The sequence below is a fragment of the Abramis brama genome, assembly GCF_963993115.1.
Source record: "Abramis brama genome assembly, chromosome: 8".
NCBI classification, from domain to species: Eukaryota; Metazoa; Chordata; class Actinopteri; order Cypriniformes; family Leuciscidae; genus Abramis; species Abramis brama.
Window position 1 is genome coordinate 25699765 of NC_139970.1, and position 18019 is coordinate 25717783.

Sequence of the window (18019 nt, forward strand, 5' to 3'; positions counted from 1 at the left end):
ACATCAGAACAGTATCCTCTCAGAATGTGCACAGTAAATGTGTAACCAAATCTACTGTGACATGTTGTACAAGGCATGGTAAAAATATGCAAACTGGATACAGAGATGTAGATTAGCAGTCATCATGTGTAGATGCTAGCATTTATTTTCCACAGAATAAAGAAATAAATCATTTAATACAATTTTATTTTATTAATGCATTTAAACTTTGAATGAACAAAGTGATCATTTTTTACATTGATAAAATAATTAATAAAACTACTATATTATTAAAAATCTATATGTGCTGTTTGGAATGACAGCATAAACCGTCCATTGGACTGGAACGAAATACAGAGGCCGCATAATAAATAGGCTAATATGCTAGGCTACTGGCTACATTGACATCAAACAATGATAACTGGTCATTTTGTTAGAAAATTTTGAACTTTCTCATTAGGGACATTTTACTTAGAGCTAGACATATACTTCTAGCTCCACACAATTTAATTCGTAGCTATACTCACCTCTTGAACGCAAGCTTCTCTCAGGCGAAAAAGTTTCGACTTCCGCTACGCACCAAAGTTGAAATTTCGTGAGCTGTGAATTTCAGTTTGAGCAGATTCAGCGGAATAAATGAAAATTACATTACAATTGCAGTACAAATGATTGCCTCCAGCCAGAACCCTTTAAGATTAATTTCGTTTATCAGAGGAAACTATTAACAAAAGGAAAACACGCTGAAATAAAGTAGGCATAACAGCACAAAAAATTGCAAAGGAAAAGTTCTCATCACCTTCAGCGCACCAATGGTAAGTAAACATTTTTATTTGTCAGTTGATGATCAGAAGCTTTTTTCTTTCTTTTTTTTTTTTACATGTGCTGATGTGTGTTTAAGTTTATATTTACTTTCCCTTATAACATTACTTAAAATTGAAGTAGGCCTTCATAAACAATATAGCAAAGTGAAACAGGCAGTTTAGCATACAATGCAGTTAGTATTATAAAAGAACACAAAACAAAAGAGAAAAATTGTTACAGGGCTGTTCGATTATTTTTGGTCAATACTGAAGATTATTGCTGGGCGATATGATCAAAGTCTTATTTCACGATCGAGTAATTTTAAACATCAGTAGCTGCGTTTCCATTACAGATTTACGCAAAACTTTTGCGAACTCTGTCTCGTCTTCTGTCCAAACATACCGCACCATCTACGTCAGGTGACCTGTAAATGCGCAAAAACTCCTATCATTGCAGTTTTGCGAAATATTCCTTTTTTGAATTGGCTGCAAAAACCACCGCATTCGAGCGTGTAAACTTTTTCTGTGATATTGACATATTCCGTATTTTCAATTCGCAATATCAATTTGCGCAATTTGAAGGGTAGTGGAAACGCGGCTAGTGAAATGTCACAATTATCGATACTTCAGGAAAAACTAATAGCCTACTAACTAATATAAGAAAAAGGCCTCAAAACAATCACATAAGACAAGTAAAGAGTCAACAATACAATAAGAACAACGAAACCATTACAAACGAAACGGACAAATAAATACAACAGAACGAAAATACAAATTAAATAAACAGTGTTTTACATTTTCAGAAAGATGTAGCCTACTAACAGTTGTATTCAGATACGTAATATTCTACAAAAAATAATAATTATGAAATGTAAAATGACACTGCATATGATATGACACTGCTGTACACATTAAATATAGATTAATCCCTATTAAAGCTACTTAAGTTATTCAGTCAAGATCAGCGTGTGATTTGCCTTTATCATTTGTTGTTTGATTATCATTAATGACAGACTGCAGCATGTTTATTAGGCTGCTGTCACTTTAAAAGATAATGCACAAATCCAATATACTGTTACACACACATTTCCTTCCTCAACTCTGTACGTTTACTTAAGACATAACCCACTGTGTTTACGTAAATACTCTCCAAAAAGGCATTTTGACTTTTTTTTTTGTGTGTGTGTGTGTGTGTGTGTGTGTGTACGCGTTTAAGGTGCGTATCTGAAGCCCATTTTTTTTTATATTTGTTTGTGCACACAGAAAGCCACTTGGGGAACAGCGGCATACTGTGCTTTTAATAACACAGTTTATTATCAAACACTTCCCGTAGTTTAGCAACAGTAGACTGCAGTTTACAATACTTGCGGATATGGCTGTTTTGGATGTTAAGTTTGGGTTGATTAGGGAGGAACAAAAGTGTTCTGTGAAGGAAAGGAAGGTGCCCTGGACTGAATGTGGCAGCGGCACAATAATTGTTTTACCTCGATTATGTTGTTTTCATAATAGTTGGAAGCCAAAATTGAAAATCAATTACAATTAATCGCACAGCCCTATATTACAGTATTAAATTTACAAGTATGTAAAAGCATATCTTTTGTAAAAAATTTACAAGTATAAAATCATGAATCTGAACAATCATATCTTATTTTACATTTGAAGTTTTACATATCCATGAGATAGAGGCCTTTGTTTTGTATTAAAACATCAGAAATACACATTTGGTCCAATGTACAATTTTTTATTGTACAAACAAAAGGGTCTTTAAGGGGGACCTATTACCCATTATAAATGTGTGTGCATGTAAACTGGAGTTTATCTTTTTTTTTTTTTACTGCGTGCGAGGGAAAAACATCATTACATGGACTTACAAAAGCATAAAAATGGAAAGAATCAGTATTTAAACACTATTTCTCAGCAGTATAACCACAAACTTTTGTTGTGTTCTCATCATTTTTTTAACGACTCCTTCCTGAACTATGCAGTTAATATCTTAATGGAGAAAGTTGTATCATATCTGAAATGGAAGAGAGGTTTTTAAAAAACGACCTGCACAAGTTATGCTTGCAATGGTGGTTCGGGTCGATCAGATTGTTGTTCTTGACTGTCATTATCAGACGCAGGCTCGAACTGATACAGCAAAACTGACGCCATAGTGTAGTTACAGTAGTCTTTACAGTGCCTGCACACAGCACCGGAAGCTAAAACGCACCGGTTATGGTAAGGGGCATTATATTTGTGACACACGCTCCAAGCGGTAGACCAATCACAGCAGACTGGGCTTTCCGGAAGGCTGGTTAAAAAAAACTAAAAAACTAAAAAAACTAAACTAAAAGAGAGCGTTCAGACAGAGGGTGAAAACAGGTGCCGTAACAATGTAAAAGAAAAATTAGTTTTTTGAACATTTAATCATGTAATTTTCTTCTAGACCCCTAAACAAAATTTGAACCTGTAAATGAGCATAATAGGGGCCCTTTAGGAATATAAATTGAAATCAGGTGTATCTGGGTCTCGTAAAAGCCAGTTGGTGTAGGCAGTCCTTATATGGCACAGTCATCTTGAGGGGAGGGGCTAAAGGCGGAGCTCCGTAGGAGATCCAGACAGTTGACAAGGACGAGGGAGCCAGTGATGTGTCTCCAGCGCTTGGTGATGGGGTTCTTCATTTTGTCCAATCCAGTGTGAAGTTCCTGAATCACATCCCTGTAACTGTCTCCAATCTGGGCTGCCCATGTGACCAGGAAGTCATATGCAGGTTTCCACATAGCCTTAGTGAGAGGAAAAAAAATGTAAATATTCATTTTAATTTGACATGTAAACCTGCATGCACATGATATCCAGGGGTCTATACCCAATCTGTATACTCTCCATTAAAGTGAATGTGTGCAAATTCCCCAAGCCAGTGAAACAAAGAGTAAGAGGAAGCTCATAATCTCATCAATTGTTGGTAGAACATTTTGGTTCCTTTTCTGAGCTAGATGCAAACACTTTAATCAGGTTTCCTGCAATCGCTGCTCAAACCCAGTTCTGTCAGGACCACTGTCGTCAAATATGATTGACAATTAGCATACAGTTTGGATTGGTGGTATGGTTCCGTTCTGGGCAAGAACTCCCTGCGCATCCATGCAGCCTAGCATGGATAAGCCCCCCTTAGGGTAAACAGAACAGAACCAACATGGTTGTATTGCAGATAATCATTAATAAAAAAATGTAGGGGCTGTTTACACGACACTATTTTCAACTAAAAACGTAAAACTTTTTATGCGCTTTGGCTCTTCGTTTACATGACAATGGCGTTTTGGGTGCCTGAAAACGCAAAGGGTTTCAAAGTGCAAGTTTTTGAAAACGGTCTCTGTGTAAACAGCAAAAACGTGAATCTCTGAAGATGATGACGTCATGCAAAAGCATATTACGTGTTTCATCACCATCTAATGGGCTGGCAGCAGAATACAGCGTTTTTGGTCGTTTTCGCGGATCCGTGTGAATGGGAATCGTTTTTGCAATGTTGTTGTCTGTACGCGGAAAACTGAAATGAAAAACTTCTCCGTTTTAAGCACATCATTGTCGTGTAAACGTACCCTTAATGTACAACATAATTCGAGAATTTAGTTCTATTCAAAGGGGAATCAGAATGCCAATCCTGACTGGACGAGAGGAGGAGCTGGGAATGGAGGAGGGTAATTAGCTCCTGAGAAGTGCGACAGCTGCTGATAATACTGAAGAAGCTTATATAAGAATGCTGTGCTGGGTGTCGTATTCCTAATGGTAGACGTGGATCAGCTGAGAGTCAGCTGATGCGAGCTTGAATAACGTGACCTGCCAGAACTGACGCTCTGCTTGATTTTTATACTTTTCATATCAGCTACTGTCTCTCGCACCAATCTCATTAGGACATTGTTCTTTATCCATTTGTGACAATTTAGAATATTCAACATTCTATACACTGTAAAAAAAAAGTTGCTGCCTTAATTTTTTAAGTACAATCAGCTTGGAAGTCATTTCAACTTAAATTACATTAAACCGACTTAAAAAAAATAGTTGAATCTAGTATAACTTGCATAATTAAAAAAGTTAAAATTGCTTAACTTATTTTGATGAGTTAAAGCAATGTAAAAAAAAAATGCTGTCTTGTTGCAGTGTACTTCAGATATTATTATTTTTTCTTAACTTTGTGTTTACATAATCTATGTCTATGTTTTGTTTGCACAGTTGTCTGTAATGTCAATATTATACAATCTGAGCCACGTCCTTAGCATTTCTGTGTAAACTGTGCAAACAAACTCTTTTTTACAATCCAATCTCATAAGAATATATATGCATTTTACAAGGTGGTGATTTGGCAGGCTGAGAGGCTGAGAGTCTATCAGCACCAGCACAGAATAACAGAGCTTCCACATTCCAAAATCATCATTCATGACTTGTCATTAATCAAACATGCTCTTAAGTTAAATTCCTGGAGGAGTATAGCCTTGTCTTTTAGTTGATATATAGCCAGTCAGTTTTAAAAGAATATTTCACCCAAAAATGTACTCGTCCTCATGTAAAGCTTAAAAGGGTGGTATAATGCCCCTTTTTACAATATGAAAAATAAGTATCTGTTGTCCCCAGAGTGTGTATGTGAAGTTTTAGCTCAAAATACCCCACAGATAATTGTTTACAGCATGTAAAAGTTGTCCCTTTTTCAGGGTCAGTAAAAACGCATAGTTGCGTGTGTGTCCCTTTAAATGCAAATGAGCTGCTGCTACCGGCACAGAGGGCGGAGCTTCAAGTTGTGTGTATTAACAGCTCCGATTACCTCACACAGACAAGCACTAAAATGTCAGAAACCGTTCTGCCTATATGTTGAAACTGGAGTCGGACAATGATGGAGAGACTCAAGAATAAGTGACAAAATGTAGAATGCAACAGGACATTTCTGAATGGTTAGTTGATGAATTTATGTTGCTGATGTGGAGTTAACTATCTTCAAGTCTTTGATTAGCATATTCTGTCATGATAATCTATAAAATCGCTCGTGTGGAAACTGTTGTAAGATGCCTACAGAGTGACATGCTATTGCATTTGTGTTACGTACTGTACTGCAGGTGAAAAGACGGATGCAGACTCACACATGTGCTGTACTACAACAACTCCTATCCTCAGCACTGCTTGTGTGTTCCCGGGGGCGGGGTTTATGTCAATTTTAGGAATGTCGTGTAGTCCCTACCAGCCGTTTGTATCAGTCCTTAAAAAACTATTTCTTTAAAAGCAAACATCCTCCTTGCTTTGAACTTTGAGCGTTGTAACTTTGCAGATGTTGCTTATGCTCAAACATCAACATTACACACTAACTAAAGTAAATGATGGTGAGTAAATGATGACAGAATGTTCAGGTTTGGGTGCGTTGTGAGTTTGTTTTACCTCGCTGTCCAGTTGTCCTCTGGTGTCCCTGTGTGGAGCTTCATATGCTTCCATCTGCTGCCGGGACACTTTAGCCAGTCTCTCAGCAAGCTCCCTCCAGCGTCCCGCAACCTCCACCGCTGTGGTCAACAGCACAAAGTCCATGACCAGTCGTGCCACCAGGCCCTGACAGTCCATCTTCAGAAGAGCCTGAAAGAAAGATACAGAAATGCATACCAATTTTTTTTTTTCTCTATTGGTATATATTGGCATATAATGGAAATTTAATTGTGCAATTCTTTTTCAATTGTCTATCACTTGCTTAGAGTTATAATTTCATAAAGGTGTTAGGGGGATCACTCAAAAATGAATATACTGTCATAATTTATTCACCCTCATGTTGTTCTAAACCTGTATGAGTTTTTTCTTCTGTGGAACACAAAATAAGTTATTTTGAAGAACTGTTTTTATCTATACAGTTAAAGTCGGCATGAAACGGAAGTTGAGATTGTCATTTTTTCCTTGTTGTGACGTATATCCGAGTGAAACGGCTTCTGAAATTAGAAAAAAAATGTAGGGCGGGGCTTGATTTCGTCCTTTGGGAATTGATTGGATCGTTGGAGGTTGGGCGTTGCATACAAAATGGAGGCAGATTTGAATGCCAGTTTACATTAAGTTGTGGAGGATTTCTCTCCACCGGACTCCCCACCGTTACCCTCCCATGAAGGATTTTTTATTTTATTTTATTATTCCCACGAACCAAGATGAGTCAAGTCAAGTTATCATCCTTATTAGACATTCTCTGTTATCAGTCAAGTTCACCCTCGAGAGCATCTCGATAGCCGCACCCTCATCAGCTCTGGCCGCACCCTTTCGCCATGGCACGTGACCGAAAGAGAAGAGAGGTCGTTTCGAGGGGGGAGGGAAGGGTAATGTATTTGATTAAAGATTATAAGGGTACATGAATTTTAAAAAAAATAATGAAGTGCACTGATAAATCATTTATAATAAACACTACAATATTACATATAAAAAGAAGATTTGTCAAATTTGATTTCATGCCGACTTTAAAGTCAGTGGGGTCCAAAACTGCACCCCTTGACTTTCCCTGCATGCCAAAAAAGATTGATATTTTTTTCAAAATATGTTCTTTTAGTCATACTGGTTTGGAACGACATGAGGGTAAATGATAACCAAAATGTAACTGTCCATCTAGATGCAATCTTTAGCAAAGGAACAGTACATTTTAATATTGTATGCCTAAACACTATTGTAACATTTAAAATGGTTTATTTTAGTTTTCATTTTAACAAATTTTAACATTGACCATTTATTGGTTATCAGCTTTAACATATAAAAAATAATGGTAGGTCAGTAAAGGCCATAATTTTATTACCAGTGCATCCCTTACAATGCATTACCCCAATCTTAAAATATCATGCCCAAAATTGTAAATGACGTTGAATCTATTTGCAAATATTTGAGACAGTAAAATAGTTCAAATCAAACTGAAATTTATAGTTTGTGTAGTTGTGTACTATTGTTTATCTGCTTTCATAATCTCACACCATGTCATCTGCTATTTAAAAAAGTGTTTTCTTTTTCCCCTAGTTGTTGCTAAATAAAGCCTGTTCTAATAAGTAACCTTCACCAAAAGTACACAGCAACACAAACTACAAAACTGAGATAGTGTTAGTGGCTTTCTAAGCACCGCCTCAGAAGATCTGGACCAATCAAGAGCTCAAGTCATCATCCAGGGGTCCTTTGATAAATGTGGCGATATGCAGGAAGCGACGTGCATGCTCCTGTGAGCACAATATAATGAGAGTGACTCCGGGCCCCTTGGACAAGGGAAATGTTAGGGTGGAATATCCGGCCGTTCTTTTGCCAAGTGTTCTGTCTTATTAATGTGACCTTCTTTTCTCCCTTAGAGTTTGTTCTGACATTTAAAAAACTGAATAAGGACTTATATTCCACTGTGCCTTTTGAATATATGACATTCACCGATCTACAAAACTGTTATCTGGTGATGATGCCATGTGACATTTATTCTTTGTTAGTGCTTTTTTATACAATATAGAAAAGAATCAGTCTTTCTACTAGTGCCATCAGTGAATGCAATTCAGCATTTGTCAAAAGTGCAGGTGTTCTTCATGCACTCAAATATGGTCTCACAACAGCAGCAAGTGTTTAAAAGTTACACGCCCTGAACCCTCTAATCTCTGATTCCAATTCCGTGTCTTGGAATGTTTGGAATGACAGGAAGTCTGCTCAGAGGGGGAGGAACACAGCGCTGATGCCCCAGAAGACCTGTTTGGTTCCAAACAGAGCAATGAGATAGCAGGAGTCTTGGATGCTTTCCATCTTATCAAAGATGTTAGTTCTACAAACACACAGGACGGTATGTTTTTGACTTGTACATTCAGTCAGTGCTAAAAGGAAGATACATTTTTGTGTTCGGTACAATCTTCACTCCTCTCCTGTAGCACAAGCAGTGAATTTGCCACTCACTGTCTGGATGCAAGTGAAATAGAAAGCATATTGTGTGTGAAAGTATCACACTCTGTACACATTGATTGTGTGTATTAGCTAAAGAGAGATAAGGCCTTTCATGTGCACCTGTTTCCTGAGGTGTCTCACCTCTGACCCCTGTCACAGTCAGGAACTTATTAAGTAAACCCTCCAGAGACACAGTAGTAACAGAAAGTAAAACAAAATCTGCTGCTCAGGATTTTGACTGTCACAGAATCCAGAACCAGATGTTAATTCCTCAGAAATGACAAGAATGTCAAGTAAACGTAACTAGAAAACAGAATATCCATATGTGTTATCATTTAAACAATATATTGAGAAAATTATCCAGGGCAAATTGTTTTTATAATGATTTTAATTCCTAATAATTTCACTGTTTTGCACACAAATATACCAAAGCTGGTTTCATTGTTTTGTTATCTTGTTCTCTCCTAAATTTCTCTTAATATGCTGGAATCCACACATAAAATAATAATAATAATAAAACAATAAACAAGCAATTAATGGCAGACAAGAGGCTTTTGTGGTGCACAAAAAAAGAAAAGTAAAAAATGTTTCAGTCCATTGGACTTTCCCATAAGAACTCTGAGCCTCTTATCTCCATGATTTATTTGTTTATTTTTTGGTGTGCAGATTCTTTCTTACTGATGATACATTGATTCAAAGTATACCCAGTGAACCTAGCTGGCTAATCTTTTTGAAAAAGTTTAATATTCTGGAAAATGTAAACAGTTCCAAAAGAAGTGTTGTTAATTTGACCTATAAAAAGTCTGTAAATACACACATTGAGAATTGAGTAGCGCATCGGAGTATTTTTACTCAGTAAAGTGACTTGGAGTGAAATCAAGCTATAAAAAAAAGTGAATCAGTATGTTCAGTCGGAATCCAGTTGACCGGTATTGTTAGCGTCATGATCTACCAGTTGACCTACTACAGGAATTTAATTATATTACACACAAAGCCTGTCTGAGCAAATCGAGATGTTTTCAACACGTGAAAACGTGATTACATAACACGTGAATTAGTTAGCATGCTCGTACATTTGCTTAGCCTTGATTTAACACTGCATGTGCACTAGACAATGCAGCTTTCATTAATAAGACAGCTGAACACACGATTACTTGAATGCTTTCAGTACGTTTCTCTCTTAAATTCATCTTCTTTAACATCTGATTTTATGATATTACTCATACTTCATTATATTTCCTCTTGCCTGTCTCTTTTGATTTCCTGTTATATAAGCTGACCGTTCTGTCTTCTTTTTTCTGTTTATAAACTATTGTCAGAAATCTCTGACCATTTTACAGAACCACTCTTCTGCTGGAACAATAGGCTAAGGGAAATGGGAGGAGACCGTGGGGAATCAAAGACTCAAAGTTTGGAGACATTCACTCGTTCTTCTGAAGCATGTCTGTAAATTCATCTGACCCTAAATAAAGCCCAGACTGGAGAATATGCCAGGAAAAAGTTTTACAACTGGAACTTTTACTGATTAAAAATGGAATTGCAAAGTTCTATAAAGCTGTTCAGTCAGAATGTCCTTTTTTTTTTAGGTAACCCGAAAGACTAATTCACTACGGCTTCCCTTGGGAATTTCTAATGGGTTTCAAAATTCACATTTGACTGTGTGTAATTTATTTTGTAAAACAAAACAGTAAAGTCTCTTTGTGTAATATTAACTGCAGACCTCATTTTATTCATAAATCAAAAAGCCAGAGGGAATTCAAGAGGGAATTCATTGCTCTAAAATGCAAAGTCTTCTCTATTCAGAATATGCAAGTAGTTTATTAAAACGTGCAGAGAATTACAGTTGCATATCTGTTAGCAATATCTTGGCAATAGATTTGTAGGTGTGGGTGTGGGGGGATTGTGTAGTTTAAGGCGCCTCTCTGTCCATATTTGATGCTTCTGTGTAAATGTTAACAATAAGAAAGGAAACATCTGTACAACTAAGACTCTTCAACACGTTCACATCTTCCGGCATTTTCACTCACGGGTCTGTTGTCACGTTTGAGATGGTCACAGATGACCCTTCCTAATTTTAGGACATGAAGAACATTTCTATGTATCTGACAGTATCTGCTAGCTTCACTTCAGTGATATCAAGCTCTTAAACTGACTTTGTCAAAGGGGTGTGCTATGTGACAATGTATATTGTCAATATCATTTTAATCTCACTACAAATGTGGTGTTTTGAGCAGATGCTGTTTCAGCTCATTGTTATTTCAGGTGAGACCCAGCATTAACTAAACTTAAGCGTGTCTGCGCATGCCCTTTATATGATATGTCTCTGTGTTGATATCAGATACTGAAGATAATCTTTTTAAGTCTTGTACATTTCGACTATATGCTTTTTTTCATCTGGGTGGTTGTTTACTTTTACAGTTGCACATAAGTTGAAAGTTTTAAACCCATATTTTGCTAAATTATTTTTAGGTGATTTGGTGTGTTTCTGACTTTTCAAAATTGGTTTGAGTAATTGAATCACACACACACACACACACACACACACACACACACACACACACACACACACAAAATTGCATACATTATCACAGCCAAAAATAAACGTTAAAGGAAAAAGTGTGTAATTTCTGACAGTGTTTACACTTTTCAGGAAGTCAACCTACAGATATTTAACACATTGACCTTGAATATTTAACATTAAAATGGTTTCATTCTGTGCTGCTTTGTAAAGACTTGTCAGAATAAGCATTGGAATTTTCATTGAAGCTCATATGAAATGAAATATTTGAGCAAAACACTGCATTAATGAGAAGGCCACTGGTGGACTGTTGTAGGCAAGGCAAGTTTTTATATTGATATATTTAATTTAATCACAATTGCTTTTTTTAATTTGACATTAAAATATGTATTAAAATATTTTTATTTAGAGAGTCTTCAGTGAACTGACATAGAGAGGTTTGTTTTAGGTCATTACTGCAGATTGACTGATGCATTATAGAGCAGATTTATATTTAAAAGTGTGTTTGTAATACAAGCTAAAATGCAACTTGATATTTCCTTAGGAAACATCCTGCTTCAGGTTCCTGTTGACATAAGTTTTCACATCAAGCTTTATTGACACAGTTATATGAAGAGTGCTCCGAGTATGTTATGAAATATTTATTTGACTGGCTCTGGTATGAACTACAGAAATAATCTATTATTCATAGTTTAATTAATACAAATCTATTCATTTGCAAAACCGAAAAGTGTAGAATAAATCCTTCAATCACATCTGTGAGGTCGTTTTTAATGACATTTTTCGATTTCAGGCTGGATCTATTGCTATCATAGTTGACTTTCAGACTTTTGACTTGTTAACTTTCAAAAACGTCACTCTTCTCCCGATTCTCTTTGCAGTTGCTAATCTTATAAATAATAAATTAATGTATGACTAAAGAAAAAATAAATTGATAATTTTTTTTATTTATTTTGACCATAATTGATATAATTTTATACAATTATTATGTTTAGTTTCTACGAAGGTGCTCTCAGTACACACTCAAGTTTAGCTGAAAGATCTACATCCATATCAACGCTTACCTTCATGAGTTCCTTCTGGAAAGACTTCCTCTCCTTGCCCTCAGCTGCGTTGCAGTCTTCCTTAAGCTTCTCGAGAACACAAGCCACTTTTTCAGGCTCGCTGTCCGGCTCTGTCCGACAGAAATGTGCCAGAGGCAGATTGACGTAGCCCAAAGCATCAGCAAATGCTCTCCAACTCGCCACGTTCTCCATCAATATCGTTCGCACTGATGCGTAGATGTATGTCAGGCACATGCAGGGCTTCAGGATCTGTTCTAAAAGGACTGTAGTCATAAGATCAGGCCCTTTGAAATGAACAGGTTTCACTTTTCCCATGATTAGAATGTTTTTTGCATGCACCAACCCAATTCTTCCATGGTAATATCCGATGTACCACTCTTTGGTCCATAGATGTCCTTTAAATTTAATTTTTTCCTCACTCAAAAGAGCCATCACATCTCCTTTAAGATACTCTAGCAAATACAGGCTTTTGGACTGTCGTATAACAGTTTTTAGCAACTTAGCAAATTTCATGTTTTTGACTAGTCTGTCCTGAAACACTGGGTACTTTGTGGTCACTGCAAGAGGAGACAGTACAATTTTGTTCACTTCCTTTTTCTTTAGGAAGCGCCTTTGAGCGGAGCTTGTGCTTGTTTTTGGTGGTGGGGTTGGGGTCTGAACGCAAAACTGGGCCAGGATACAGTCCTTATCATCCTTGACTTGAATTCGCAAAGTAAAATCTAAAATGTCAGTAGAATCCCGGGCTGCAATCATGTAGACGAGACGGGCAACTTTGCCGAGTTTGATCTGGAATCCCCTCACTGTTCTTGCCTGTTCATTGGCTTTTACTTCAAAATTAGACATATTCGAATACACGCCAACTTGAAGGTCTTGAGGTTTTGTTAGTACAAACTGATGCTTTCCCCAGAGCTGGAGGACGACAGGTGGAGTAGAGTGTGAGTACTTTTTTACGTCGCTCACTAGCAACGTCTTCGGGGCGCAGTCGTGCCCAAAAATGGCCACCACTGTCTTGAAGGATGGGTGGATGTGTTTCGGCCCGTATACCCCAAGAGTGACCTTTTTTACGACATGTTCCCACACCGTGTTGTATGGGGCCACAGTTTGTGCTTGGGCAACCACAGAGACATACATGCAAGGTTCTAAATTGTCCAGAGTCAATTGAACTGTGTCTCCATACATGTATACATGTGGAATCGAGACATATGGGCCTTCTTTGAAGTCGCTTCTTACGCACACCACCTCTGTGGTTTTGCGGCTCTCTATCTTCACTACAACAGACACCTTCATCTCTAAAGTGACTGGGGTCTTGGTTTCCATGTTACTGAGTTTTACTTCTACCACTGGACTTACAGTAGTACATCTATCATTGTTGAGCTCCAATGGTGGGTCCAGAATGGCCCTCAGCGATATCTGTTGAGTCTCACCAGGTGCAATATGGCCCTCAGGGATATGTATGCTGATACTGGAATCTGGTAGCTGCACGGCACCGCCTGCACTGTCCAGATTGCAAACAATGTTGGTCTCTATTGGCTGGGTTTGCCCCCAACCTGGGTTTTGTCCAATGGAGTCCAGGTCGTGGCAGGATCGCGTAAGTTTACGATGATTTAGCCATGCCGTTTTGAAATCCTCTCTACTTTGATAATGCTCAGGTTTAGGTGACTTCATGCCACCAAAAAAACTCAAGGAACCTTGATTCCCATCAGACAAGGACTGTAGGACAGACAGCTCTGACATGCTGTAGCAGCGCTTGCCCCTAAAAAACGAATTGTTTCGGCGAAGATTTGGACCGATCCCTGAGCCGGGAAAGAGCCCACTTTCAAAGCCATTAATGTTAACAGTGCTGCTGGTGTTAGAGATGGGAAGTGAGAGATCATCAAAACACAAAGCATTTGCTGAATTATGCTTACTGTTTTGATCAGAGGAGCCTTGCACCGTGCCATTTAGGAAAGGGTTAGTTGACATCCGTTTATTAACAAAAGGATTTTCATTTCTAGATTCTGTGGTTTTAGAGGCCCCCGGCCACTCCCCTGAGATGTCCATTTCTTTCACTCCCTCAGAAATATCACCTAGGCTGTCAATCATACCACTATCACTGAACGAGGAGTCTCGATAATTGATTGGGTGGACATAGGCTGCTGGGATGTATCCCATTTCTTTACTGTTGTGTGCATACCACCACTCTCCCCCCGATGTGTCTATAACATAGAGACAGTCTCCCTTTGAGAACTTAAGAGTGGTAAAGCTGGACGGACAGTAATCCTTAATGGCAATGACTTCCTTGACTGCTCCAAATGAGGTAACATCCAGTCGTAAGGCGCTAGGAGAAGGCGCTGGAAAAAAGAAAAAGAAATGGTGCATGAGATTAAACATAAAAGTTAACAATACGTTGATTTCAAGGTAAGAATAAGAAAAGAAACCTTTGACACCTGTAAGGGTGGCCTCTGACACTCCTTCACTGTGATCGATAAGTGCGCCCTCAGATCTGCAGCGAGGGAGCACAGTGTTGTTGTTCGCTGATCGAATGCGATGGGCAGCCATGGTGAGTATCTAACTCCACCTCTTGTCTCAAGTTTTTCTTCCCATGTTTCTGTTTCAGATTGAGAGATCTGTTACAAAGCAATATATATATATATATATGCATTATGAGATTTTTTCTTTAAGGAAATTTGATGTTATTTGCACAATAACACCACCAGAGATAAACTAGGAATTCATGAAAATGAAGAATTTCATAAGAATGTCATGTGGAATTCTTTAAAAAATCTTTATTTCTCAAATATTTTCTAAAGAACAATGATTTTCTTATATTGATTGTGTGACAGTTATTTTCTGACAGTTATTTTCTGATTAAGAAGTGCAATCAGAAAAATGAATCTACAAAGAGAATATATATATATATATATATATATATATATAAATAAAAAAAAAACGCTGTTAACTGTGATTTCTTCAATGTATTTAATTAGTCATTGTAGAGAAAATCCTACAACTATTTTCATATTGGTCTATCAGGCTTGTGTGTATATATATGGGAAATTTTAGTTTCATTTCCTTGTTCCATTTATTATCCTAAACCTAAGAGATGCCACACTTTGCTACTACATGTCTTGCAGATACGGCTAATATAGGCAGAAATATTTGTTCTTGTCCAGACATGTCTACCTTATTCATGACATCCTCCTGAAAACAAACTGAGAATAAAAAGCCCTGTTCTCTATGAAAGTTCACACAGTCAATTGCTTCTATATCCTGAAATCCTTTCCTTTTTTATTTTATTATACTTAGTTTTATTTTTGTGCAATGACTTATGTTGATTGCTTAAAATATTGCGCAAAGTGATTGAATTATTCATAAAAAAAATAGAAGTTCCATCTGAGCTGCTTTAAGTGCGCAATCTGCAAGTGTTAGGATCAAACAACGCTTGCTTTTAGTAATCAAAAGTAGGATAGTGTTTGAGTGGAACTCGGCATCCTCTTAAGTCTGATCATGAACTATAAAGGCTCTCCAGCTGTACACATCAGTGGTTTCCATGGCTACCACCTTGGGGAAGAAAGCACACACAGTGAAGCGCCTTTAGAGAAAATGCCCAGCTGTAGGCTACTAGGAATGTCTCACACACATCAGTCTGACATATTATGAAACTAACTGTTTTGCACTCAGATTATCACTCCAACAAAGCAATCACTATGTGGCTGGACTCAATATTTTTCAATATGTTTAAAACTAGAAGGTCTCCATAAAGCCTCACCGTTAGTGAAAGCAAATTCACTCAGTGAGGGTTACAGTTTTGTAAAATTCAAATGGCAATGTTATACAGTAAGACCATTCGTAAATAGATAACATAAGCAGCAAATTAAGTATCAGCAAATGGAGAGCAGCTGTGTTAAGTTGCATATTGTATGAGACATGACTACAAATGTATCTGTGGTAAACTGCTTATTTAGAGATTAGTTTCTTTAGAATTGGGTCAAAATGTTCCTGAAAACGTGTGTGTGTGTGTGTGTTTAGGATCTGTTCTGTGAAAGACTGTTTGATTGTTCCACCTTTTGTTTCAGAAAAACAGAGGAAATGCCTGTGAAATAAAGATCTGCTGCAATTCCTAAAACTTACATTGTACAACTTATCACATATAACATATTTTAGCGAGTCAACATGGTAGGACATACCAGTCATACCCAATTTAACTATCTCTGTGCTTGTTGAATTAATTGTTACTGTCATGGACATTTATATCATTGGCTTTTTTTCCAAACTGAACTTGTTTTACAAGCCTGCAGAGTTTTGAAGCATACATGGCCACTGCTTTTGGTGACATTGCAATAAACAGTCTAGGCTAGTTCTAGTTCTAGTTCTATTATTTATAAAGCACATTTAAAAACAGTTCCAGGACTGACCGAAGTGGTGTACAAAGTCAAGTAATCAAAACAAAAAGAATTTTAAATTTAAAAGCGAAAGAAAACAAATAAGTTTTCAAGATTTAAAAACTGATATGGAAGCAGCCCTAAGTTGTGATAGGTCCAACCACCGAAAAGGCTATTTCTCCTCTGCGTACCAGCCTTGTACAGGGCAATATTTAAACATGAATTTGTAATGTTTTATCCTGTGAAGATTAAATGAATTAAAAACATTTTTGACAATACATTCCAGGCAGAGCTCAAAACAGTGTCTGGACCATGTTTAATATGTTCCCATTTATCTCAATATCTAGGCTACAGATAACTTTTGAGGAGAAATGGGTGGAAAATCATGTTCAGACTGTTAAATTAAACATTAATGCTGCAGAGAAAGTATATATTATTTAAGAGGAGCTTCTAGTTTGACATGAGAGGATTCCTGAAGGTTTGAGTTCTAATAGCCTACTAATCAAATTTGCATCCGATAGGCTACAGTTACAGGCGAAAGATATGGCGCAAAATAATTTTTTCTGACATTTTCCAGGTTTTTATAACTACATGCAAGTTTAAACTCTAAGTTCAGATTCTTTATGTAAGATAAAAGACGGTTGGTGGGTGTATCTCAGACAAGTTGAGACGGATTGTGAAATCTCAACGGACGAGGACATTCAGTAATTAGACCTACACACTCACACGGGATCCACTTTAATCCACTTCAGTGTCTAACACGACGAAAACAAAAATCATAAACTCGATTTAAACTGAGTTGTCAGAAACCGAAGTTCAGCTAGGAAAGTTGTAACTTGTTGTAACGGAAAAAGCAATGCAACACTAATCTATGAAACCCCGATGAAGAAATAAAGGCAATGTATATGAATTATAGCCTACTTACTTTATTGCAGACGCAGTCCAGTCTCTTGAGTGTGTGGACCGTTATGTGAGGCTGTCGTGAGCGCGCGTCTCAATCCCAAGCGCTTCGCTGTTTAGTGGAGAAGCTGCGTGACGTCATTAGCCAGGAGGAGTCCCTCTGTTGTGCCTAATTTCGACTCCCTGACAAATTATTACCCCCCTTGTTTAAGACGCTAACTGATTGCCTAACCCTAACCCCACCTCCATACCTAATCCTAAACCTACCTATACTGGGGACTTGGAGGGGTAGCCTAATACACCTGGCGGTGGCGGGGGTCCGAATTTGGCACTATGGCTTCACCTAAAACCCTTTAGGCTACACTTTAACTGCCATACAGCTTTCTAACTGATACAAGTTTTATTGAGCTAAGGTAGCCTATATGCCTTATTAGCCTAGGCCTACTCCATATTGTAGCCTAAATGTAAATGTTTTATTGTAGTTTTATGTGCTTTAGGCTATTTCACTCTTGAGGATGAAGT

General features: G+C 37.5%; 1 protein-coding gene across 2 annotated transcripts; it reads right to left on the reverse strand.

The window, feature by feature from the left end:
* Positions 1-791: 791 nt before the first annotated feature.
* sh3bp4 (SH3-domain binding protein 4) lies at positions 792-17664 on the reverse strand. 2 transcript variants are annotated; one of them, XM_084122952.1, is made up of 5 exons: positions 17523-17664; positions 14663-14823; positions 12237-14566; positions 6177-6365; positions 792-3544 (listed from the first exon to the last, which is right to left on the reverse strand). In XM_084122952.1, the coding sequence occupies exons 2-5, from the start codon at positions 14772-14774 to the stop codon at positions 3320-3322; spliced, it is 2856 nt and encodes a 951-aa protein (XP_083979078.1). In that variant the 5' UTR covers positions 14775-14823; positions 17523-17664; the 3' UTR covers positions 792-3319. The 2 variants fall into 2 exon arrangements, with proteins under 2 accessions (XP_083979078.1, XP_083979079.1); XM_084122953.1 differs by having other exon boundaries at positions 1962-3544; positions 14663-14842; positions 17523-17591.
* Positions 17665-18019: the final 355 nt, after the last annotated feature.

Bases quoted from the DNA above. Each gene is read 5' to 3' on its own strand.
- sh3bp4 (XM_084122952.1), bottom strand. From the start codon at position 14,774: ATGGCTGCCCATCGCATTCGATCAGCGAACAACAACACTGTGCTCCCT. The intron at 6,366-12,236 runs GTAAGCGTTGAT...TCTTTCTTTCAG, and splicing joins TCCAGAAGGAACTCATGAAG to GCTCTTCTGAAGATGGACTG. The intron at 3,545-6,176 runs GTAAAACAAACT...CCTCTCACTAAG, and splicing joins GAGGACAACTGGACAGCGAG to GCTATGTGGAAACCTGCATA.